Consider the following 26876-nt stretch of genomic DNA (forward strand, 5'->3'; position numbering starts at 1 on the left):
TCTGTCATCCTCTGTTTCAATACCATTCTGGTCACAGAGTGTCTGGAGATTTTGTTTTGATCCACCTACCGCTTTGACGTAAGAACCAAAATTTCTTAGGATTTTCTGCCAAGTCAGTGCATAGAATTTTACGTACGTACATCCATTTTTATAATTTGCACGGATTAATTTCAATGAAGGATTTAGTGGTCGCTCGTAATAAAGTACAAAGAAGTCGGGTAAAAAAAGTTTTATTGGCGCGAGTTTTACATGTTAGACGGTGCGATGGGAGAGTGGGACGGTGCGGGGTGGGGCGGGGTGCAGCGACGGCGGCCTCAGGTGAAGCGCACGGTGGCGGTGCAGAGGAAGCCGGAGCGGAAGCGCGCGCCCGTGATGGAGCGTCCGAGGCGCGCCGCCACCGTCAGCGGGTACTCGGGCTTGCGGCCCAGCAGCAGCAGGTGCGGTGGCGCGTCCGGCTTGCAGATGCTAACCGCCAGCACTCGCTTCTCGCGGATCAGCCACGCCGGCACCTCGTCTGCAACACCACACGCCCCACTCTCACCGACAGACTTCAGCACTCACAAATGAAAATCGTATTACCATGTAAATGTACGCTGTTGGACACACCAGGAAAATCGGACGAGTGGGAGTAAAACTCGCGTACCCAGGTTTACGTACAGACCTAACTACATACACTACTGGCCATTAAAAGTGCTACACCAAGAAAAAATGCAGATGCATCGGACAAATATACTAGAACTGACATGTGATTACTTTTTCACGCAGTTTGTTTGCATAGATCCTGAGAAATCAGTACACAGAACAATCACCTCTGGCTGTAATAACGGCCTTGATAAGCCTGGGCATTGAGTCAAACAGAGCTTGGATGGCATATACAGGTACAGCTGCCCATGCAGCTTCAGCACGATACCACAGTTCATCAAGAATAGTGACTGGCGTATTGTGACGAGCCAGCAGCTCGGCCACCATTGACCAGACGTTTTCAATTGGCGAGGGATCTGAAGAACGTGCTGGCCAGGGCAGCAGTCGAACATTTTCTGTATCCAGAAAGGCCCACACAAGACCTGCATCATGAGGTCGTGCATTATCCTGCTGAAATGTGCGCTTTCGCAGGAATCGAGTGAAGGGTAGAGCCACGGGTCGTAACACATCTGAAATGTAACGTCCACTGTTCAAAGTGCCGGCAATGCGAACAAGAGGTGACCGAGACGTGTAACCAATGGCACCCCCTACCATCACGCAGGGTGATGCGCCAGTATGGCGATGACGAATACACGCTTCCAATGTGCGTTCACCGCGATGTCGCCAAAAACGGATGCGGCCATCATGATGCTGTAAACAGAACCTGGATTCATTCGAAAAAATGACGTTTTGCAATTCGTGCACTCAGGTTCGTAGTTGAGTACACCACCGAAGGCGCTCCTGCGTGACGCAGCTTCAAGGGTAACCGCAGCCATGGTCTCCGAGCTGATAGTCCATACTGCTGCTAACGTCATCGAACTGTTTGTGTAGATCGTTGTTGTCTTGCGAACGTCCCCATCTGTTGACTCAGGGATCGAGACGTGGCTGGATGATCCGTTACAGCCATGCGGATAAGGTGCCTGTCATCTCGACTGTTAGTGATACGAGGCCGTAGGGCGATGCAGCACGGCGTTCCGTATTACACTCCTGAACCCACCGATTCCATATTCTGCTAACAGTCATTGGATATCGACCAACGCGAGCAGCAATGGCGCGATACGATAAACCGCAATCGTGATAGGCCACAATCCGACCTTTATCAAAGTCGGAAACCTGGTGGTACGCATTTCTCCTTCTTACACGAGGCATGACAACAACGTTTCACCAGGCAAAGCTGGTCAACTGCTGTTTGTGTATGAGAAATCGGATGGAAACTTTACTAATGTCAGCACGTTGTAAGCGATACAGTCTGGAACCGCGCGACCGCTACGGTCGAAGGTTCGAATCCTGCCTCGGGCATGGATGTGTGTGATGTTCTTAGGTTAGTTAGTTTTAATTAGATCTAAGTTCTAGGGGACTGATGACCTCAGAAGTTAAGGCCCATAATGCTCAGAGCCATTTGAACCATATTTGAGCACGCTGTAGGTGTCGCAACCGGCGCCAACCTTGTGTGAATGCTCTGAAAAGGTAGTCATTTGCATATAACAGCATCTTCTTCCTGTCGGTTAATTTCGCGTCTGTAGCACGTCATCTTCGTGGTGTAGCAATTTCTATGGCCAGTAGAGTATAACAGGCAAAAATCTTGGAGAGTCTCGGTTCGCAGACTATTATATATATATATATATATATATATATATATATATATATATATATATATATATATATATATATATATATATATAACAATCTCCAAGATTTTTGCGTGTTTTCTTATAGACACTGGGAAGATATTGGTCACAGGAATTCTAAAATCGTATCAAAATATCTACATTAATTCGTCAGACTAGTCCGCACATACAGAAAGAAGCGAGCAGAGGACTTCAGTTTATATACGAGGGTAATCCGAAAAGTAACAACTATTTTTTTGTAAGTACATAGACCTGTTTATTTCTACAATGGATTACGTTCAAAAACCGAATAACTGCGCGCAGTTCGGACTTGGCGGTAACATCCAACGGGAGCTCAACTCTCAACAGCTGTCAAGCCAAGGCTGAGCGCCTCAGTGCGGTGTGCGCATGTTTGCACATAGCGCGTGAAGCACTCTTCATAACAGTGTGACCAGCTGTCACACAGAGTTCTGTACTTATAAAACAATAGGAGACCTTACTTTTGGGATTACCCTCGTATATAGGTATAGAAGATTTAATAAAACACTTATTTACTTACTAAAACTTGACTACAACTTACATTTTATGTTTCCATGCAGTAACGATCGTCTACTATGTTTTTGATGAATGATGAACGCAATGTTCTAATGGCGAAAAGGTATTTTTTATGTGATGTAATTACAAAATAACAATTTCCAGGTTTTTTTACTTTACTAGTATTGTGAAACCTTTCTTCTTGCCAAATTTCATAATTCAACGTCAACGGACAGTACCCTGTAGGTCTTGATGAGTGAATTTGCAAGTGTTAAAATATATGACATAAATGGCAGCACATTTTGATTGTACTAATTTAGAAGCTTGAATCTTTTACATTGCCAAAGGACTGTGGACTTAGTAAGTGACATAAATTTGAATTTTATAAGCCACCCTGTTCACAGATTGACACACAAACGGATAAAAAGACAAAAAATATTTTTTTGTGTCATGTAATTATAAATTAATAATTTTCAGATTTTTTTCTTACTTGTACTGTGAAACTTTGCTTCTTGCCAAATTTAATGATTGTAGGGCAGCGGAAAGCACGGGAGTTGTTTTCGAGTATCAAAATATGTGATATAAATGGCTTTTTCTTTTGATTGCACTAACTTAAAAGCTTACAATTTTTACACTTCCAAAGGGTTTATACCTTAGTACGTGACATAAATTTGAATTTGATACGGCAACCGGCTACAGAGAAAATGAGTCTTAGGAGACGGGCAGACACAAACAAAGAGATGGACGAAAAATGACAAAATATTTATACGTTTTATGTAATTACAAGATAACAACTTTCGCATTTTTTTCTTTCCTTTACTGCGAAACCTTGCTCCTTGCCAAGTTTTGTAGGTTTAGATGAGTGAGTTCTCCAGTATCAAAATATGTGACAAATGTCTGTATGTTTTTGACTGCATTAACTTAGAAGCTACAGATTTTTGTACGGCCAAGGGACCTTGGACCTTAATATGCGACATAAGTTTGAACTTGATACGCCTACCCGTTACTGAGGAAAAGGTGTATTAACGGTCAGACACACGGTCCTCAAAGCGATCGTATAAGAGTTGTCTGTTTTAGAGACTGAGGCATGGAACCCCAGTGACCTAATTTTACTACTATCTTTTGTTGCTGCTGTTATCAGCCTATTACTGTGGTCTTTAGTTCAGACACTGGTTTGATAAAGCTCTCGAAGCTAGTCCGTCCCTGTAGGAGTTTTCATCTCTGCGTAACTGCTACAACCTACCTAGTGTTGTAATCAAGCTTGGTGCATATTAGGAACCCTTCGACACCAGTAGGTATTGATCACTTTAGTAATCGACTTCTATGTAAGCGATATATATGGGGAGGACAAATAGGGAAACAAGAAAAACACATCACCATGCCTAATATGATGTAGGTTGACGTTGGATGATGCAAGGATGGCCGTCCTTAAAGAGTGAGATAAGCTTGAACGGCAAGGATGTTACCTTTGCAATCTTTACACTAGAGAACAAAATAATATCTCCAGCTTCAGAAGTCAGGTCATAACATATCTACTCAAGCAACAGTAAGGTTTATCATTGTCCCTGTACGCACTAATTACCATTAATGGCATATCTACTAAAGCAACAGTTAGGATTATCATTGTCCCTGTACCCACCGGTTAACATGATACTTTCCTTTTTCCGATCTGATCTGCTTCATTTCCCAGTATTCTCAGTCGATGCAGTCTCCTTAAATTTCCTTTCCTCAGAACAGGCTATATCAGAAAACATCAATTTGTACACATATACATTCTTCATGTATATACCATTATTATTATTGTTATAACATCCTTGGTTACTGACGTTATTATTGTTATTATTACTATCACTGCTATCACTGTTAGTGGCAGCAGCTGCAGTAGAACAGGTACTACCAGTATTAACTTTATTAGTCAGTATTGTTTACTCACTGTGGCTTTTGAGACAGTCAGATAATTTTTAATACTATCTGTCATTAAAATTGTTATTTATTAGGTAAATTTAATATATAATAAATGTACTGAAGTGTGAAACTATTGTACGATGTAAGAGAGGCCCTGATGGTCCTATCAGAGCAAAATGGCTCTGACCACTATGGGACTTAACATCTGTGGTCATCAGTCCCCTAGAACTTAGAACTACTTAATCCTAACTAACCTAAGGACAGCACACACCTCCATGCCCGAGGCAGGATTCGAACCTGCGACTGTTGCAGTCGCGCGCTTCCGGCTGAGCGCCTAGAACCGCTAGACCACCGCGGCCGGCCTATCAGAGCAGGTTAAATAAATAAATGTTCCAGATAATTGCTTCAGTGCCTGTTGTTCTTTTCTGACAGGCCAGAGAGGAGATGTCTAAGAATATCAGATATGTCCAGGGATGTTGCAAGGGTATCGGTGAAAGACAGGTAGTAATGTCACCGCAAAGTGCAAAACTTCTACTGACTTCATAGTGTACACTGTTTACAGATCATGAAAATAAGATATGAGAAATTGGGTAGTGTAGGGATACATACAGTGTGTGATCAAAAGTATCCGGACACCCCCAGAAGCATACTTTTTCATATTAGGTGCACTGTGCTGCGACCTATTGCCAGGTACTCCATATCAGCGACCTCAGTAGTCAGACATCGCGAGAGAGCAGAATGGGGCGCTCCGCGGAACTCATGGACTTCGAACGTGGTAAGTGATCGGGTGTCCCTTGTGTCATACTTCTGTATGCGAGATTTCCACACTCGTATACATCCCTAGGTCCACTGTTTCCGATGTGTTAGTGAAGAGGAAACGTGAAGGGACACGTACAGCCACAAAAGCGTACATGCCGACCTCGTCTGTTGACTGACAGAGACCAGTTGAAGAGGGTCGTAATGTGTAATGGGCAGGCATCTATCCAAACCATCACACAGGAATTCCAAACTACATCAGGTTCCACTGCAAGTACTATGACAGTTACGCGGGAGGTGAGAGAACTTTGATTTCATGGTCGAGCGGCTGCTCATAAGCCACACATCAAGCCGGTAAATGCCAAATGACGCCTCGCTTGGTGTTAGAAGCGTAAACATTGGTCGACTGAACGGTGGAAAAACGTCGTGTGGAGTGACGAATCACGGTACACAATGTGGCAATCCGATGGCAGGGTGTGGGTATGGCGAATCCTCGGTGAACGTCATCTGCCAGCGTGTGCAGTGCCAACGGTATAATTCGGAGGCGGTGGTGTTATGGTGTGGTCGTGTTTTTCATGGAGGGGGCTTGCACACCTTGTTGTTTTGTGTGGCACTATCACAGCACAGGCCTACATTGACGTTTTAAGCACCTTCTTGCTTCCCACTGTTGAAGAAAGATTCAGGGATGGCGATTGCGTCTTTCAACACGATCGATCACGTGTTCATAATGGACGTCCTGTGGCGGAGTGATTACATGACAACAGTATTCCTGTAATGGACTGGCCTGCACAGAGTCCTAACCTGAATCCTATGGAACACCTTTAGGACGTTTTGGAACTCCGACTTCGTGCCGTGCCTCACCGATCGACATCTATACCTCTCCTCAGTGCAGCACTCCATGCCGTTCCCCTATGAAATCCTCCAGTACCTGATTGAATGTATGCCTGAGAGAGTGGAGGCTGTCATCAAGGCTAAGGGTGAGCGAACACCATATTGAATTCCAGCATTACCGATGGAGGGCGCCACGAACTTGTAAGTCATTTTCAGCCAGGCGTCCGGATACCTTTGATCACATAGTGTATATACAATGTACGCCCGTTTAGCTGAGTGGTAACGTGCTCGCCTCCCATGCAAGCAGGCCCGGGTTCGATTCCCGACCGGGCTGGAGATTTTCTCCGGTCGGGGACTGGGTGTGGTGTTGTCCTCATCGTCATTTCATCCTCATCACCGGCGCGCAAGTCGCCCAAGGTGGCGTCGACTGAAACAAGGCTTGCAGTTGGCGGCCGAACTTCCCTGAATGGGGCCTCCAGGCCAACGATGCCATACGCTAATTTAATTTCATATATACAATCAAGTTTTCTGCTCCCTCCCTTCCCTGTGGGAATGGAGCAATGAAGGGAGTAGGTAAAATTGGGGCAAAGCTATCTTCTGCTACGATTGTGCCTCGAAGTGTAGAGACGTATCTATATGCAGATGTAGAGTCCTACTGCAGTTAATAAGGTGTGCAATTCGCATATTTTCAGGCTGACGAGTGAAAAGAAAGAAAAATTATGGGTAGCGAGCACTTTTAGAGAAAAATCTGGAGTCCACAACCACTAGCGTCTCTTTCATAAGTGGCTAAACGATTTCGCCCATGTGTAGCCAAGAAAAGAGGTGATATGCTCTCTTACAAAAGGGTATGATGTTCCTGAATACCGAACCAAAAGCAAGATCTCATAAAAACGTTTCAGAAGATGGCGTATGGCTGGTGGTATAAAAATTTCGTATAGTGTGAATCCCATCTCGTAAATGCTGTCATTTATTGTCAACAGATTAAGTGCCCTGTAGCTGCAGTCGAAGGAAAACTGCCAAGAAGCTGCAGTAAGTGCAGCAGCAGCAGCAGCAACAGAAAACAATCCTGTAGGCCTACACCTCAGAAATTACGAAAGCAGCTACCCAAGAATTTTGTTAGAAATCGATTCTACGTCCTCCACATTCTTCCGATCTTGCTACATCAGACTTTCACATTTCTGTTCGTCATCTAACAATCCACGGTAATGACGTTTTTCATTCTGAGCTTAATGACTTCCTCCATTACAAACAAGTAGATTTCTTCACACGTAGAGTCTAGAAACTAATGAAACGATTGGAGGGAGGCTGGTGTAATGGAGGAGAACGTGTCGTTGATTTATGTAAGCTGTTCGTCATACACAAATATATTTCCCCCACTTGCAGAATATTACATTCATAAACAGTGGTAGTCCGCTTTCTTTCAAGGCACAGAATTTCTAGCAAGTTTTTTAATATCCAAACAACTTTCGGTACAGTACAACAGAATCAGCTACAGCAGACGTTTCCATTTATTCTTCCGTTACGTTGTAATTTTTCGAATAGTTTTTAAGCCTTGGTTTCCGTGGAAAATGTGGCGTGTTGATTCTTCACAGAAATATTCGAACTGGTTTTCGGTGCAGATATTCTTGTCTCATTTTAATGGCTGCAAAGCGACGCAGATCATTCACTTTTCCTTTCGACGTCCCTCCAGAGAATGCTACAGTAAACGAATTCCAAAATACGTTATAATTTCTATTGGAAAAAATGTCCGCCGGCCGCGGTGGCCGTGCGGTTCTATGCGCTCCAGTCCGGAGCCGCGCTGCTGCTACGGTCGCAGGTTCGAATCCTGCCTCGGGCATGGGTGTGTGTGATGTCATTAGGTTGGTTAGGTTTAAGTAGTTCTAAGTTATAGTGGACTGATGACCACAGCAGTTGAGTCCCACAGTGCTCAGAGTCATTTGAATTTTTAAAAAATGTCCCAAAATTGTTTTTGAATTTACAGTGGTATCATGAATAAAGGAAAATGGTTAGTTAAGATGGTTCGGAAGTGTATAAACACTTTATAGTACTAAAAAAAACAACAGAAACTATAGACAGCTATTGTTTTCAGCCGGATTACAACGAAATGGTAGTGCGACGGAGACGTTCGCAATTGGTTGTGCTTAGGAGGGGATTACCAATTTCAAAAAAAAAAAAAAAAAAAAATAAAAAAATAAAAATAAAAAATAAAAAAAATGGTTCAAATGGCTCTGAGCACTATGGGACTCAACATCTTAGGTCATAAGTCCCCTAGAACTTAGAACTACTTAAACCTAACTAACCTAAGGACATCACACACACCCATGCCCGAAGCAGGATTCGAACCTGCGACCGTAGCAGCCCCGCAGTTCCGGACTGCAGCGCCAGAACCGCACGGCCACCGCGGCCGGCTTACCAATTTCGGAATTTGTCTGAAAACCTAGTAAAGTTCTCAAAAACCTTGTTCGGAACAGGGGATCTGAAGCTGTTTGTATCATTCTCTGACTGAATACCCTAGACAAAAATATAAAGGCCTAGTTTGTGATTCTTTCTGGACTCTGCTCATGGGGGTCCGTAGAAAATTATCCACGTGCGGGCAAGATTCCAAAAGTTCCATTTTTTATGCAACTGGTTAGTTGAGCTTGAGAACGTGTCGTGCCCCAAGAAATAAGTTTGAGAGGAAGTACACGAGGCGATTGTATCTTGATCATTTCATAATTACCCATTCAACGTATTTTGGAGTGGGTCACTGCTATATCTTAACGGTAGGCATATTACATTGGTATATCCAAAATACAGAGGGCTCCAAAAATTTGTCCACTGTTTAAAAGTCCATAACTTGCAAACTAATCGACGGGGTTGTCTCATTTTTGGTGAAAGTGTAGCTTAAAGTCCAACATAAATATATCACTGCAGGTGTTCGAAATGGTCACCATTAACATCCACACACAAACGATGCCAACGAACTGCAGCACGAACTACTGACTGCAACGTGTTCACTTGGATATTTGCACATGAATTTACGATGGATTCTCGAAGTTCATCCAATGTGCGTGGATTTTGACGATAAACGACGTCCTTTAGTGTTCTTCACAGGTAAAAGTCCAGAGGAGTTTGGTCTGGGGAACGTGGTGGATACTCAACAGCACTTCTACGGCCTATCCATCTTCCTGGTAGATTTTCGTCGAGACACGCCCTAACACGACTTTGGTAGTGGGCTGGGGCACCATCTTGTTGAAAGTAAACTCTTCCGTCTCCTTACAAGCCTCGGATGGCAGGTAAAATGGATGTCTGAAGCTTCTGAAAGTACACTTCACCGGTAACTGTGCCGTCAAAAAAGAATGGCTCAATCAAGCCCCGATAAGACAACCCACACCACACATTTACTCCTGGCAAATTCACGGCTTTATCTACATGGACGGTTGGATTTTCGGCAGCCAAGTAGATGCAATTGTGGCGATTTATTGTACCATTAAGTTGGAACTGTGCCTCATCAGACCACGCAATCATCTCTGCAAACTCTTCACCGTTGTGCACCATGTTAGTAAACCACTCGCAGTATTCCGTTCTACGATCTGGGTCGTCCTCGTTCATTGCGTGTAGCAATCTTGGGATGTAGCACTTCCACTTTGCTCTCTTCAAAATTCGCCGAACACTTGAGCGATTCACTCCAGTTTCACGGGCACACTGCCTCACAGACTTCTGTGGTGAGCGAGTGAATTGCTGTTAACACACGACGGGAGTTAGCTGGACTTGTTACTGTTACAGGCCGTCCAGATCGCTGTTTGTGTACATCTTTAACACAGCCTTCGGCTTCAAATTTGTCTCGCATGCGACGAATCTTTAAATGTGTCGGTGGCTCTGTTTGGTACTCATTTCGCCATTGCCGTTGAACCTCATTAATGTTTTCGTATTAAAAATATCACTTCAAAACTGACTTCCTTTCATCGAATGTAAGCCTTGTGCCAGCCATGTTTTCTCGAGTAACTAGGTGCAACTAAGAACAAAACACTGACTATCTGGCGACTGTCATCTGACAAAACAAAACAACGCAATACAACGCTCGTGTGGCGATTGCCGGAACTACGAACTATTACACTACCAAAGATGAGACAACTCCGTCAATTAGTTTGCCAGTTGTGGACTTTTAAACTGTGGATACATTTTTTTGGACACCTCTGTATGTTTTTTATAATATTAAAATGACTGTGGCTGTAGGAAACCTTCGAAAAACACCAAACTAGTTGGCAGAATCAACTCGTAACAGCCTAGGACTCAACCAAAATTGTCTTTGTCGCCCTGGTTTGGTACGTTATTGTACAGACGCGGCAACGAGACTACAGAACTCATAACTCTATGGCTGGATGTCACGCAGTGTCACATTCCATATATTGTCTAGGAACCTTGTAGTGAAGAAGGTCCAAACGCCTTTCCAATCTTGATATTTAGCCATTTTTTCCTGTCCTCGAGTGCAAAAGTTTGTATTTTTTTGTCTGTTTGGACCCGTAGATGAATTATAGGTGAATACGCTTACAGCATAACATGATTGTGTTTTTCATACTACAATGCATACATACTATAATCACTCTACCGTTTAAAACTAAATGAAGTCGCAGAAAACCTTGACGGGTCAAATGCAAACATATTATTGAGGCTAATATGTTCGCAAGTTTAGGGGAAGTTCTTTAGAAACTTGGGACAGTTGTCGGCAGATATAACACAGCGATGTTTATTCTGTGCTGGGTGCTGGAACTGTCCCTAACTATACCTCATTAAGGATTATGTAATAAAGTGTCGTAGACACGATTCGGAACTCTATTTCGGCAATGTTCTTTAAAGCTTTACATCCTCTAAGATTGCAAAAGAACGCTGAAACCGTCGCCACGACACGAAGACGTAGCCAAGGCTTTTTCAAACGGGAGGGAGGTTCCGATTTGTTAAAGAGGACCTTAAAAATATATATTTTTCGTTTATTCTGACATTGTATAAAGAACAATAAACAATTTTATATTAATGTGATCTCAGAGTTATTCCCAAGCGTAGGTGTAATATTGCTACTTAGGAGTGCTACATTTTGGCAAACCACTAAGAAGCAGTCATGCTTCAGTCTCATTTCACCCACCAAAGTCATTGTACACTCTTCTTCTTTCAGTCTTGATTTGAGCTTAGGAAGTGATCAGGAATGGACGAACGCTAATCTATTGGGACACAGTGATTATCTTTTGGACTAAAGAGATCTTTGTTCAACACAGAAGCTACATCAATTTTTGGTAGCGAAAATACAAACTATCCGAAATTATCCAACCTCATTTAAGTACACGTCTGTCACTTTTTGCAATGTAAGAAACATCATTTTCTGCATTAAAGAATGTTCCGACAGACAAATGCATGAGTCTAAACCAGGGGAATTTTGATTATTATTTATTTATTTATCATACGGCTTTTCATGCCGGGAGTCTCCGAAGAGATGCTTGGTTCGCCTTCGATACAGTTTCTTTCATTTAAGTAGAAGGGATGCATATTTAAGGGAACTGGAATCTGTCATCAGGAAAGAAAAGTTTTTGGAAGAAACTGGTTGTGACGAGCCAACCACCGGCATTTGCTTAAACTGAAAATGAGAAACCATTTTCAAGATTTCCGGCGGATTGAATCAAATCACCTCGCATCCCGAATCCATGAACTGCTAGCCCAGCTACTCGCCACGCAGAGCTTCCCCAAGTCTGTGAATTTTTGTAAAAACTGGTTCGTATGATGCGTATAATCACGTAAAATGATGATCAGATTTTTGCAAATTGGGCTATTCCAAGAAATGATTTTTTTAAAGTTCTAGATATTTTATCTGGGGAAGGTTAGGAGACATTACAATTCTCGCGGCACGCCTGACATGTATTCGCGACACACCAGTGTGTCGCAACACGGCAGTTGAGAAACGCTAGCCTAGAGGATGAGTGTCGCTACAGAAAGGTTGCTGGTACATAGCGTTATATTTTATCAGAGGTAGAAAGGGAAGGCCTCAACGTACTAATGGCATACTTTCTAACATATGGTCCCTCGCACGTAAAAAAAGAAGTCGGAAAACTGATGACTAAAAATTCATCTACATCTACATTGTTACTCTGCAATTCACAGTTAAGGGTCTGGCAGAGAGTTCAACGAACCACCTTCAAGCTATTTCTCTACGCTTCTACTCTCCGACAGCACGCAGGAAAAATGAACACTTAAGTCTTCCTGTGGCAACGGCCTTGCCGCAGTGGATACACCGGTTCCTGTGAGATCACAGAAGTTAAGCGCTGTTGGACGTGGCCGGTACTTAGATGGGTGACCATCCAGCCACCATGCGCTGTTGCCATTTTTCGGGGTGCACTCGTGATGCCAATTGAGGAGCTACTCGGTCAGGAATACCATCATTATGACCGGGAGAGCTCTGTGCTGGCCCCACACCCCTCCTATCCGCAACCTCCTTGTTGGATGACACGGCGGTCGGATGGTCCCGGTAGGCCACTCGTGACCTGAAGACGGAGTGCTTTTTTTTAAGTCTTCCTGTGCGAGCTCTGAGTTCTCTTATTTTATTTTGATGATCATTCCTTCCTATGTAGGTGGACGCCGACAAAATATTTTCACGCTGTGAAGATAAAATTGGTGACCGTAATTTCATGAGAAGATCCTGCCGTGTCGAAAAACTCTTTTGTTTTAATGATTGCAGCCGAAATTCACGTATCACATCCGTTACGGCCTCTCCCCTATTTAGTAGCAGTGCAAGGCGAGCAGTCCTCCTTTGAACCTTTTCAATTTCTTCCGTTGATTCTGTGTGACGTGGATGCCACACCGCACTGCAGTGCTCCAGAAGAGCGCAGTATAGGCACTCTCTTCATTAGACCTGTAGCATTTTCTCAGTGTGCTACATTGCGTAAAATGTGTTTCCTTTACCTTATTCTATTCTGACGTAATCTAAACTACTGAATCAACATAATGTGCACGTTTTGATACAGAGTACTAATAGAAGTCAAGAAGAGCCAAATGGTGTTGGTAACATTCTGCCGAAACAAGTTACACGTATTTGCAGTTTAACCCTCGCAATACTAAAGCTGGGAGGGGGAGGGGGGGGGGGGTACTTGGTGCCCATCTTTTGCAAATATAATGTAGTCAGTTAATTTATTTAAGTTATTTATTTTTTATATAAGTCAACACAATTAACGACTTTTTTATGGTAGGCATAAGGTACGCCCCCCCCCCCCACCCCCATCATCCCCGCTACTTACAAATCAGTGTCTCTTTAAAAAGTATAGTTTTTATATAAGTCAATACAATTAACGATTTTTTTATGGTAATGATAAGGTACGCCCCCCCCCCCCCCCCCCTACAGGAAACGTTAGCAACAGCCCCGGACATTTGCACAAGCCCCACCCATTTACCCACTTCCACACCTACCCCCCGCCACACTAACCAAGAGGGCATCAAAATGATCTTTGGTAGTCCTCGTCGCTGTCGTTTTTTTGTTCGTCGTTTTTTGTTTTACCGCGGTTGGTCATACTAGCAGTGTTGTGCTGTTAGTACTTCTTAGCAGTTTGAGTAATACTGTCAAAATGAAGCATAGTAATGCATTCTCAATAAAGTTATCATACACAAGGTACCTAATCTTGGCTGTTGTGGCCAACTGCTGTCAAAACTGATACCTAACAGACATTAAAGTACGATAAGATGTGTTGGAATGACACTGACGAAATTATGTACATATGTTTAACAATAGGCAGCTCTAAAGCTCTCAAACACTGAAGAAGAACTCAAAGTAATCTCGTGTCTGCTATAAGAAAGAAGTCATAAGAGTTCACAAGTAAAAATTCACCCATTACACAGGCAAATATTAATGAAGAATGTCACTGTATAAATATCTGACTGCTTGCATTACGCATTTCTACATTATCCCACTCTTATATTCTTTAGTCGTAATGAGGTAATCAGAAACAAACTAAGACATCGACTTTGCCTTGTTTATGCACAACATTGACTTTAGACAATCGAGATAATGGACAGCATCCTTGGCGATACTACCAATTAATATTTCCCAACAGAATTTCTTACACTACGCGAAGTGACGGAAATTTGCGCTCACTGCAGTTAACAAATATCAGATTTTCTGATATAGTGCAGATGAAAGCTCATGAAATAAAAAAGACAGTGTGGATACCATTTTTCTTTTTCTTGATGATTTTTCAACTCGCATATTCTATGAACATATTTCTAATTCATCACTAAACACTTCCGGGCTAAATTGCCGTGGTCGATCTGTAGAACTTCTTCTCCCTGACGTTTCGTTCTCAACTACGGAGAACATCTTCCGAGGTGCGTCGACGACTGGCTGCTAGGAGCTGGGGCCGCCGCTTATATGGAGATCGTAGAGGGCGCCACCGCAAGTCACGTGGCGTCGATGTGTAGCTATCTCTGGCTATCGTCTGTTCTCTCGATTGCAGACAGTCGATTGTCACGTGATTCATGTAACGTCGACCGCCATATTTTGTCCAATTTTAATCCTTCTTCTTTACGATTAAAATTGTATTGATGTTTGTGGATTTCAATTGCCTCTTTATACATACATGTGTAATAATGCGACGCCCTCGCTAGCACGCTTGTCTCACCAAATTTTATTTCGTGATCTCCATCCTTAAAAAGATGTTCCGCTACTGCCGATTTGTCGATATGTCCCAAGCGACAGTTTCTTTTGTGCTCCGTCAAACGTGTGTTGATGCTTCTTTTTGTAGTTCCTATGTAAATTAAAATTGGACAAAATATGGCGGTCGACGTTGCAAAAATCACGTGACAATCGATTGCCTGCAATCGAGAGAACAGATGATAGCCAAAGATAGCTACATATCGACGCCACGTGACGTGCGGTGGCGCCCTCTACGATCTCCATATAAGCGGCGGCCCCAGCTCCTAGCAGCCAGTCGTCGACTCACCTCGGAAGATGTTCTCCGTAGTTGAGAATGAAACGTCAGGGAGAAGAAGTTCTACAGATCGACAACGGCAATTTAGCCCGAAAGTGTTTACTGATGAAGACGCCGGCCGTGAAAGCCTACATGGGATATTTCTAATTCTTTTCACAATGGTACCGGAAAAGCTGTATTTCGTACTAACTACTGATTTTCTCCCTTGTTATGACTGGCATATCTGTGATACGAACAACTTTGATGTTGGAACATGCGGCAGACCATGGGGGGAGCTTAGGATGTGGATTGGTGTGGAGGGGGGCGATTGGGCGGGACTTGTGCACCGTCCGGGGCTGTCGCTAACGTTACGTCCTCCCTACCACCACCATCCCCGCTTCCGCCACCCACACCCCTTTCGTAAAGCGCATTACAGAAAATACGCTGATATTGCTAGGAGTAATTGTAAGTGACAACCGTGAGCTGCACGTTGGATCTGAAACAGAAGTGACGCACTCGTGTCGTGCGACGTGCTGCGGCAGGAGGGCTTACTCACCCTCTGTCTTGCTGAGCTCCCAGTAGAGACGCAGCAGCCCCGGGCGCGACCCTGCCTTGGCGGTCACCTTCTGGCAATAGGCGCGCACTGTGTTGGACGCCGAAAAGCCCATCAGCACCAGCCAACGGCCTTCAGCCTGCGGGGCAACAGACACAGTTACAGAGGATTTACGGCTAATCGAGGGGGGTCGGTTTTACTGAAAGCTGTTACACACTGGTAGAGAAACTGAAATGATGTCCCTGCAAGACATCACAATTGCATGATATACAGTTTGGCTCACTAATTTCAGTAAAACGTGACTGTTATCTAATATACCAAAATTGATATGAACACAAGAAAAGAGTACACAGGCTAGACTAGCGTGGTGAGCTGCATCAAATCAGTCATCGGACCGGAATACCACAACTACTACATTGTCGTTCAACCCAAAGCAATCGAGCAAGAGGTCATGTCGTCATTGTGATATACACTGTGAGAAAAGTCATGGGGTACCTCCTAAAATCGCGTTGGACCTTATTTTGTGCGGCATAGTGCAGCAATTCGACGTGGCACGGACTCAACAAGTCGTTGGAAGTCCCATGCAGAAATATTGAGCCGTGCTACCTCTATAGCTGTCCATAATTACAAAAGGGATATCAGTGCAGTATTATCGGCATGAAATGACCTCTCCATTATGTCTCACAAATGTTCGATGGGATTCATGTTGGTTAATGTGGGCCGCAACATCATTAACTGAAATTGCCCAGAATGTCTTCAAACCAATCGCAGACAACTGTGGTCAGGTGACGTTGAAACGGTACAGTAGTTCCCGCTCTACAAGCAGCAGGTTTCGCTGCTCGCTCGCACCGAGAAATACAAACAGAGGCGGCTCTGCCGCCAATTTTATTGCACGACGCGGCCGGCCGCGGGTGCAACAGAACCCATGTGGACGGGTGGAAAGAAATGTGTCAGGCTTCATAATACGTACTTATATGTGACGTGTATTATGCATTTCTTGTACGTGAATGTGAATCTGCACATGAACTTTCCTAATCCTCCTCACACCTTTCCGTAAAGCGTGGCCAAATCTTAGTTGGGAAGTAGTTCTGTAGTATAGTAGTGCCAACCTCACTTCTGGGTAGGGGATCAGAGAGACATCACAGGCAGATAAAAGTCAAAGACGTTCCAGTATCACAAGATTTGGGGTGGAGAGGCTGGTTACGGCCAAATGGTTCGACCATCCTCTCCACCTGGGCCCAGGAAGACCTCCGGGTGCCCGCCATATTGGTGGAGTGTTACAGAAGACGGGTAAGTGAGCAGACTTGCCCTCAGTGCTTCTGTCTCAATGTTCACACATGGAAGAGAGGTATTTGAATATTTGTACTAATTCTTTTATTTCCAGCTTCGGATTGTGTAAGGAAATGAATGTGCTCGTTTAACTTCGGAAATTTGACCCCCTGTGTTAATGTATCTGCTCCCCAGTTTGCCCGTTACCCTCCTCACATAGTGGATGTCCTATGTAAAATATTGTGAGACTTTGGTGGTATACATTTGGGCAAAGCAATTTCGTCTTGCCCTCAGATTAGTATATAATGTACCTGAGCTGTAAGTTGTAAAATTGTAATATTTGTAAACTGGAACAATTGCTGCAATCGCTGTAAAGTCGAGTGATAGTGTTTAAAATAAACAGGTAATCAATTGTCATCAATCTTTAACATACCTTAAAAAGCACAAAGAAGTCAAGTTATTTAAAATAAAAGCTATAGAGTGCAGGGATCCACACATCAGCGTGTGAGCTCTCCAGCCCCTTGTCTAGTATCATACAGAAAGGGCACGCTCTCTAGGTAGAGCTCTCAAGCTCCCCTCCCCAGTTATCCGTTGCGTAATTTTCATTCAGGACTTGAGGACACCAACTTCCATCTGGGGTCCCTAGGCAAGGAGGTTTGACGGTAATATTTCAACATGGCGCATTGTCATCCGTAAAAATTCCACTGTTGTTTGGGACATGAAGTCTGAACATATCCATTTCCAGTCAATGATTGCTTCAGCTGGACCAGAGGACCAAGTGCATTCCACTTAAGTACAACCTACACCATTATGAAGCCGCCACCAGCTTGCAAAATGCCTTGTTGACAAGTTGGGTTCATGGCGTCGCGGAGTCTGCACCACACTCGAACCCTACCATCAGCTCTTACCAACTGAAATCGGGACTCATCTGACCAGGCCAAGGTTTTCCAGCCATCTAGGGACCAACCGATATGGTCACGAGCCCAGGAAATGCACTGCAGGTGAAGTCGTGCTGTTAGCGAACGCACGTCGATCGTCTGCTGCCATAGCCAATTAACGCCACATTTCACCGCACTGTCATGGCGGATACGTTCCTCGTACATACCACATTGGTTTATGAGGTTATTTCACCTAGTGTTGCTTGCCTGTTAACGCTGATAACTCTATGCAAACGGCGCTGCTCTCAGTCATTAAGTGTAGGCCGTCGGCCCAAGCAGTGTACGTGGTGAGACGTAATGCCTGACGTTTGGTGATCTGGGCTCAGTCTTGACATTGTAGATTTCGGAATATTGAATACCCTAACGATTTCAGAAATGAGAGGTCCCACGTCTCTAGCTCCAACTGCCATTCCGCGTTCAGAGTCTGGTAATTCCGGTCGTTTGGTCATAATCACTTCGGAAAACTTTTCACATGAATGACCTGAGTACAAATGACTGCTCCGCCAATGCACTGTCCTTGTACGCGATACTACCACCATCTGTATATGTGCATGTCGGCATCCCACGAATTCTGTCGCCTATGTGTAACTCGTTTGGCGGTGGAGACCTGGCGTCATGAGCCAGACCTATAACAGAACGTGCCTGAGCTGCGTAGAGATGTTGATTAAAACATGATGTATGCAAAGTGTGTAGCTCGTGGAGCAGTCAGTGTGTTCGTGTCACTGTTAATATTTACACTACTGTCCATTAAAATTACTACACCACGAAGATGACGAGCTACAGACGCGAAATTTAACCGACAGGAAGAATATGCTGTGATATGGAAATGATTAGCTTTTCAGAGCATTCACACAAGGTTGGCGCCGGTGGCAACATCTACAACGTGCTGACATGAGGAAAGTTTCCAACCGATTTCTCATGTACAACCAGCAGTTGACCGGTGTTGCCTGATGAAACGGTTGTGATGCCTCGTGTAAGGAGGAGAAATGGGTACCATCACGTTTCCGACTTCGATAAAGGTCGGATTGTAGCCTATCGCGATTGCGGTTTATCGTATAGTGAAATTGCCGCTCACGTTGATCGAGATCCAATGACTTTAGCAGAATATGGAATCGATGGGTTCAGGAGGGTAATACGGAACGCCGTGCTGGATCCCAACGGCCTCGTATCACTAGCGGTCGAGATGACAGGCATCTTATCCGCATGGCTGTAACGGATCGTGCAGCCACGTCTCGATCCCTGAGTCAACAAATGGGGACGTTTGCAGGACAACAACGATCTGCACGAACAGCTCGACGACGTTTGCAGCAGCTTGGGCTATCAGCTCGGAGACCATGGCTGCGGTTACCCTTGACGCTGCACCACGCAGGAGTGCCTGCGATGGTGTACTCAACGACGAACCTGAGCGCACGAATGGCAAAACGTCATTTTTTCGGATGAATCCAGGTTCTGTTTACAGCATCATGATGGTCGCATTCGTGTCTGGCGACATCGAGGTGAACGCACATTGGAATCGTGTATTCGTCATCGCCATACTGGCGCGTAATGGTATGGGTTGCCATTGGTTACACGTCTCGGTCACCTCTTGTTTTTCATTGACGGCACTTTGAACAGCGGACGTTACATTTCAAATGTGTTACGGCCCGTGGCTCTACCCTTCATTCGATCCCTGCGAAACCCTACGTTTCAGCAGGACAATGCACGACCGCGTGTTGCAGGCCCTGTAAGGGCCTTTCTGGATACAGAAAATGTTCGACTGCTGCCCTGGCCAGCACGTTCTTCAGATCCCTCGCCAATTGAAAACGTCTGGTCAATGGTGGCCGAGCAGCTGGCTCCTTAAAATACGCCAGTGACTACTCTTGATGAACTGTGGTATCGTGTTGAAGCTGCATGGGGAGCTGTACCTGTACACGCCATCCAAGCTCAGTGTGACTCAATGCCCAGGCGTATCAAGGCCGTTATTACGACCAGAGGTGGTTGTTCTGGGTACTGAGTTCTCAGGATCTATGCACCCAAATTGCGTGAAATGTAATCACATGTCAGTTGTAGTATAATATATTTGTCCAATGAATACCTGTTTATCATCTGCATTTCTTCTTGGTGTAGCAATTTTAATGGCCAGTAGTGTATTTCAGCCAATGTCTGTGGTAGCGACCGTTTTGTTTGGAAGGGCTGAACGAACTAGCACATAAATTTGCCAAGTATTGTCTATAGTTTAAGGGCCGATTTCTCTCATTCTTCTCCAGTACGAGCTTGTGCTCCGTCGGTAATGATCTACGTGTCGGGGGTCGTTAAATCCTAATCGTTCTTTCTTTAGCGGGCACGGAGGCTTATGGAATTATAGTTACCACGCTCCGTATGTAAACAAAATAAATCTTCAGTTATATCTACATACATGCTCTGCAAACCACTGTGAAGTGTATGGTAGTGGGTACTATGTATGGTATCGCCTGTTAGGATTTCTTCCTGTTCCATCCTTTGTGGATCACGGAAAGAATTACCGCTTTAATGCGTCTGTGCGTCCTATAGTTAGTCTAAATCTTATGTTACGATCCCTACGGCATCGAAAAGTAGCGGGATATTCATCTCTGGATTCTTCACTTAATACTGGATGTTGAAAATTTGTATGCGAGTTTTCACGTGACTATTAGTTGGTTGGTTGGGAGGGGGGGGGGGGGGGGCGAGGGGTGCGGGGAGAGGACCAAACAGTGAGGTCATCAGTCCCACCGGACTAGGGAAGGATGGGGAAGGAAGTCGGCTATGTCCTTTCAAAAGACCCATCCCTGCATTTGCCTGAAGTGATTTAGGGAAATTACGGAAAACGTAAATCAGGATGTCCGGAAACGGATTTGAACCATCGTCCTCGAGAATGTGAATCCAGTGTCGTTACCAATGCGCCACCTCACTCGGTCACGCGATTGTTGGCTTCTATCTTCAACAGTTTACCAATTCAGGTTTTGCAATATTTACGTAACGCTCGCCTGTGAGTCACTCATGCCTGTGAACATTCACGCTGCGCTTCTTTGTATACTTTCATTATCCCCTGTAGTCTGGTTTGATATGGTCTTAACACATGAGCAATATTATAAGACGCAACGCACAAGCGGTTTGTACAGAGACTTGATAACTGTTTCAAATTGTAATGAGCGGATGGACGTGTACGGGTATGGAGACAACCTCATGAATCCCTGGCCCCTTATGTCAGCAGGGTTCAAGCTGGTGGAGGCTCTGTACTGGTGTAGGGCGTGTGCAGTTGAAGTGATATGGGGCAGCTGATACGTCTAGATACGACTCTGACAGGTGACACGTACGTAAGCATCCTGTCTGATCACCTGCAGCCATTCATGTCCATTGTGCAGTCCGACGGACTTGGGTAGCTTCGGCAGGACAATGCGACACCCCACAAGTCCAGAATTGCTACAGAGTGGCTCCAGGGTGACTCTTCTGAGTTTAAACACCTCCTCTGCCCACCAAACTCCCCAGACATGAACATTATTGATCATATCTGGGATGCTTTGCGACGTGCTGTTCAGAAGAAATCACCGCCTCCTCGTACTCTTACGAATTTATGGACAGACCTGCGGGATTCACGGTGTCAATTCCCTCCAGCACTACTTCAGACATTAGAGGAATCCATACCAGGTCGTGTTGCGCACTTATGCGTGTTCGCGTGGACCCTATACGATATTAGGCAGGTGTACGAGTTTCTTTGGCTCTTCAGTGTATTTGAGCTCAGAATGTGTTCGAAGATTATACAAGAAACGTACGTCAATGGGATACGACGGTAATTTTGTGGATCACTTCTGCTACCTGTCTTATAGAAGGGTGTGAGATGTGCTTTCTTCCAGTCATTGGGCACAGTTTTTGTTCGAGCGATCTACAGTAGGCGCCCAGAGTGGCCGAGCGGTTCTAGGCGCTACAGTCTGCAGCCGCGCGACCGCTCCGGTCGCAGGTTCGAATCCTGTTCTAGGGGACTGATGACCACAGCAGTTAAATCCCATAGTGCTCAGAGCCTTTTGAACCATTTGATCTACAGTAGATTATGGCTAAAAGAGGTGCCAACTCATCCGGAAAGTCAATATAGAATCTAATCTGACAGAGGATTCCATGAGTCATGAAGTTTTGTTCGGTTTTAGCGATTTCAGCCCGTTGTCAACACCACTCACACGATTGTCGCAGTTCTTGCCGATACCGGGCAGCAATTTTCTATTGAAATGTTCTCACCTGTACGGGAATTACATAACGTGCGTAAGACGACAGGTTGTGACACGTCCCGGAAGTTTAAAACTACCCGTGAGTCGTGCACGGACACCAAAGCAGTTAAGGCAACCGTTCGCGTAAAGCGGGAATCCGGGTTCGAGCCCCGGTCCGGCACAGATTTGCATTGTCGTCCTTCCGTTATACAGCTGATGGTTGTTCGTATTCGCAACTACGATTACCTTTCATGAATATCTGTATCATTCATCTTTGCAGTGCTGCGAGGATTAAATTTGGGTAATACACCTGGATTTTTATTTGTAAAGGAACATTGGAAAACCGAGTTCAGCGTTCCTCCTTTCGCTTTGATTCCCTCAGTTTGTTCCTTATATGTGGTTGAGTAATTAGCTTTTGCCGTGCTTTTTATAATGAATAGGAGAGCATAAATCAGTGCCAGAACTTGTTGTCCGCCATCACGTCTGTAGCGAATCCGTTATTGACAGGACGTGCAGTGTTAACACAACGAATGATAACGAGTATATTGCGCGAAGCGTAAAACACGTTTGGTATGACCCAGCAGGGGAGGTCGGTGAGGCACGTGCGTTGTTACTGGAAGCAGACAGGTGGGATCAATAAACGAGACAGATGCCGGCGGCATGCGCTAGCCTAGCATCACGGCGCTATCGATGTCACTGGAACCTGAGGATTGACTTACTTATACCTGCCGAATGATCATGTAGAAGCATAAGCCCAAGTCTCAGAGTAATGTACACGCAAGAGTAAGCTGAAACGACATGGGGAAAGAATCAGCATTCCTCTATGCGTCTTTCATTCTGAAAGAGCTCTTTCTGTGCGAAGATTTCGGCATCCTGGAAATGTGCCTGAGCGCACTTCGTTCCTTTGTTGCGCTTCGACTTTAAGGAAATGACATCAGGGTGCAGAAATGATGGCGTGAGTGGAGTAACGTGTGGAATGCAAATGATTGGCCGACAGGAAAGCCTCATTGCTGAGACGCAGATACTGAGCTGAAACAGGCCTTTGTTATTACACTGATCTAAGGCGACCAAACAAACAAACAAAAAAGTCATGTTTTTTTTTTAATGGTCAGGTTAGCATTAAGCATGGTTGCCTTGCTTATAAATATTCCGCAAAGACGTCCTCAACTAACGCCACGATTATAGGAAAAACTATGTCGGTGAATATTTTTTAAACTGTAGGTAACATACTTTACAACGTAATTTTAAAAATGCATCCGTAACGACATTGTGAGCCAAGAAGCTATAGTAACAGAAAAGGGCACGCATTTAAAGCTCAGTACTTTTGGACAATAGTTACTTAAGTTTTTAATTTCGTTTCTAGTAAAAGTTTAGGTGATCGTATATTATCAACAGTATGTCATTAAGCGTCCATGTTAGTTTCAGGAGGAGAAAAATGTTGAAATGTGCCCCTCCTTACCATCTTGAAAGCACACTTACAAACAATAACTCGTATATCTTCGAGTTCTCTGTTGCTTCGGAGTAGTGGCAGTACGATTCTTTAACAAAGTCCATAGTCATTAGTTGATTCATCTGTATTTTATACTAGCGATATAACTCGTAGAACAGAAAATAATCCTTAAGGAGCAAAACAAAAACTGAGTTCACCAGATATTTATTAAAAATTAAGCGCACAAAATTTATTTTGTTTGAAATAGGTGCTTTTCTTTATTTATACTATTCCGCCATTTTGTGTCCGTACATTTAAATTAAACTAATACTTTAGTAATCAATTAGACAAAAAGTCAAACACTGCTGCAGGATGTAAACTATCATTTAATGTCCGCCGAAAACACAGAGAATTACGCTTTACTGATGATTTCCTTTCTCTTGATTCCCCGTGACCTGTCAGCTGACTAATTTTAGCTAAACTGTTTCCGCATAATGAGAAATGAATGTAGGTTTTAACTAAAGTATACCCGGTCGAATTTTTGATAAATTCTCCTTGAGAGTTAAGTGGAATCTACTGTTACTGTTACTGAATTGATGTTTTCGGCAAAAGGTGCTTTGTAGTCAGTGGCAATAACCAAGATATTGTCTCAACTATCTTTGGTTTTTGTTCTAATTGAGAACTTTGAAAACGATGAGGAGAGTAATATGATACTTGTTATAGTCTGAAGAGCAGCTGTTACGTAGAGTTGCTGTCCAACCTATTACAAGCATCATATTACCCTTCTCTTCTTTTTTCAAGGCTTTCGATTGCAGTAAAAACCAAAGATAGTAGGCGATTGGGGGGGGGGGGAGGGGTGGAGGAGATGGAAAATGAATTACATATTAAATGTGAGGAACAAGACTGTGATGTACTGCGTGGTTTCAGATACTTTTCCAAGTAAACATTGTGTAGTGCAGCGGGACCCTCGCGATTCTGACAATCTTGTCATCATATTTAGCACATTTTCCCGCCTCTCCTTGAGGAAACCCTTCATGTCACTTTATTTTTCATATCCGTGGACCTCTCAAGCCCTTAAAAAGACACTATTCGATACTAAAAAACTGAACTGAGTTAATATATCTGCCTCAGTATCTCGGAGGATAAAATTTTACACGCGTTCCATAACTAACCGTATTCCTTAGTGCGTTATCTTCAACGGTTGGGAAAAATTTAGGTTAACAGTGTAGATAAATCATCCGGTATATAAAAACAACGTTAGCACATATAGCGGCACTTGACCTCTGCATGCATGTAACTTAAAGTGTTAGAAAGAAAGTTAAGAGCAGGTGACAGGTTTTGTCCGCAATGATCCTTTTATACTCATCTCAATGTTTATTTTTCTTTACTTCCGCTGACGCCTACCCCGCCCTGGCCACCTTCCCCTCCCCCACACCCACCCCACACAAAGCTGCGCGCGCCCACACACACACACCCACACACACCCGCAGACACACATAGACAAAGACCCTCCCCCCCTCCTCTTATTGTACTCAGAGGAACACAAACAAATGTAGAGTATCACTGAAGAAATTCGATTTCATATTCTCGCATACGACGCCCTTACTTAAAGAAGCAAGGTATTGTCACACACAGAATCAGATGCACATCCCATGACATAATTACATACATGAACATAAAGGTATAAACATCCCAAATGAAGCAAAATGTACACTAATATGCACCAAATGCTTTTTAATTCTGAAATAAGGAAAGTGTGTCTCGTATGTTAATTATTTCTCTATTCTTTACCTTTTCATTCCCTTTCACACATTTATGAATATGAACATAAAATATTTACAGAATGTCAGAATTAGGGAGGAACTGTATGATTCTTTGGAAAGGGGGAAGGGGGAGGTAAACACATAGCAACAGTGTTTTAAAATTACAGACAGTATAAAATTTTTACCCTCAGTTTTATTTCCCGTTTCGACCCAACAACAACATTTACTTCCAGAATGTTTCTTTCACCTTGCAGCGGAGCAGGCAGTGCTTTGAAACTTTCTGGTAAATTAGAACTGTTTCTGGACTGAGACTCTTTACACCTGAAAAATTTCCACCACAGTATTGGACAAGGCAATGCCATAATAAGACTGCCTCTGTTGAGCTTCGGACACAGCTCTTAAAATTTCACTAGGAGAGAGGTGCGGAAGTAGGGGTGTGAAGGTGAGTGGTGAGGCGTGAGTGGACATCTCAGTCCGTAAACGAATTGCTTTCAAGGCGAGGTTCCGGTTCGAGTCTCAGTACGGCAGAAAGTTTTAATGTGCCATGAATTTTCAATACTTCTTTCGTCAAGTGTCCCTCTGTGCCCTTCTCCTATACCATGTACACGCTTAAGAGACAACTGAACCTACCGATACTGGATGTCATCCCATAAAATATCGATGGTGGGTTACGTGACGCCAAATATGTTTGTGCAAACCAAAAAGGAACGCAGCATTGTCGAAGTTTCTGTTTCAATTTCTAGAATGTGTATTGTGGTGATAGGCTGATCTGTACCCGAGGTGTATGTTAGGGCGGAAGGTGACAGTTTGGTTGTGAGTTAACTATGTCAACGAATAAATCACATAAGGTTAGATGAAGTGATAGACTGATTTGTATCGTAGCCTGAGGCCTAGGTTAGGTTCAAAGATGGCAGCTACGTTGGTGAGTCGGCTAAATGGCATCGAACACTTCAGTTAATATCCCGCTTGCTCCACTACTATCTTCCCCTCCCCCCCCCCCCCCCCCCCCCCAAGCCCCCACAAGACCGACTCTTCCGCCCCCTGCCTGCCCTCTTTAAGAACGACACACACACACACACACACACACACACACACACACACACACACACACAATGCAGACGGCGCGTGCCCACTTCAGACAAATGCGTGAGCGCAGACACGAGGGTAGAGGGACTTAAGCAACTGTGCCAGCCAACGGTGCGAGAGGAGGGCGTGTCGACAGGCGCCGCGAGCTCAGCTGCGACTTACCGCGCTGTCTGCGGGCGTGCCCGTCGGCTTGTAGGGCACGCATCCCTCAGTGACGAAGGTGTCGGCTGGTACAGGGTCGGCAGCGGCCAGCAGCGGCAGCAGAAGCAGGAGGAGCAGTCGCGAGCAGAGAGAGCGCGGCTGCGGCGCCATGGCGGATGCGGCGCCGGTCGGCGCGGCCCTTTATATATCGACCTGCAGTCGCAGCCGGCGCCCGGCCCGGCGAACCGACCGGCCGTCCTTCCGCGAAGCGC

General features: G+C 44.4%; 1 protein-coding gene across 1 annotated transcript; it reads right to left on the reverse strand.

The window, feature by feature from the left end:
• Positions 1-214: 214 nt before the first annotated feature.
• On the reverse strand, positions 215-26876 carry LOC126336853 (uncharacterized). The gene is made up of 3 exons (XM_050000945.1): positions 26626-26876; positions 15789-15924; positions 215-514 (listed from the first exon to the last, which is right to left on the reverse strand). The coding sequence occupies exons 1-3, from the start codon at positions 26773-26775 to the stop codon at positions 315-317; spliced, it is 486 nt and encodes a 161-aa protein (XP_049856902.1). The 5' UTR covers positions 26776-26876; the 3' UTR covers positions 215-314.

The sequence above is a fragment of the Schistocerca gregaria genome, chromosome 2, assembly GCF_023897955.1.
Source record: "Schistocerca gregaria isolate iqSchGreg1 chromosome 2, iqSchGreg1.2, whole genome shotgun sequence".
Lineage (NCBI taxonomy): Eukaryota > Metazoa > Arthropoda > Insecta > Orthoptera > Acrididae > Schistocerca > Schistocerca gregaria.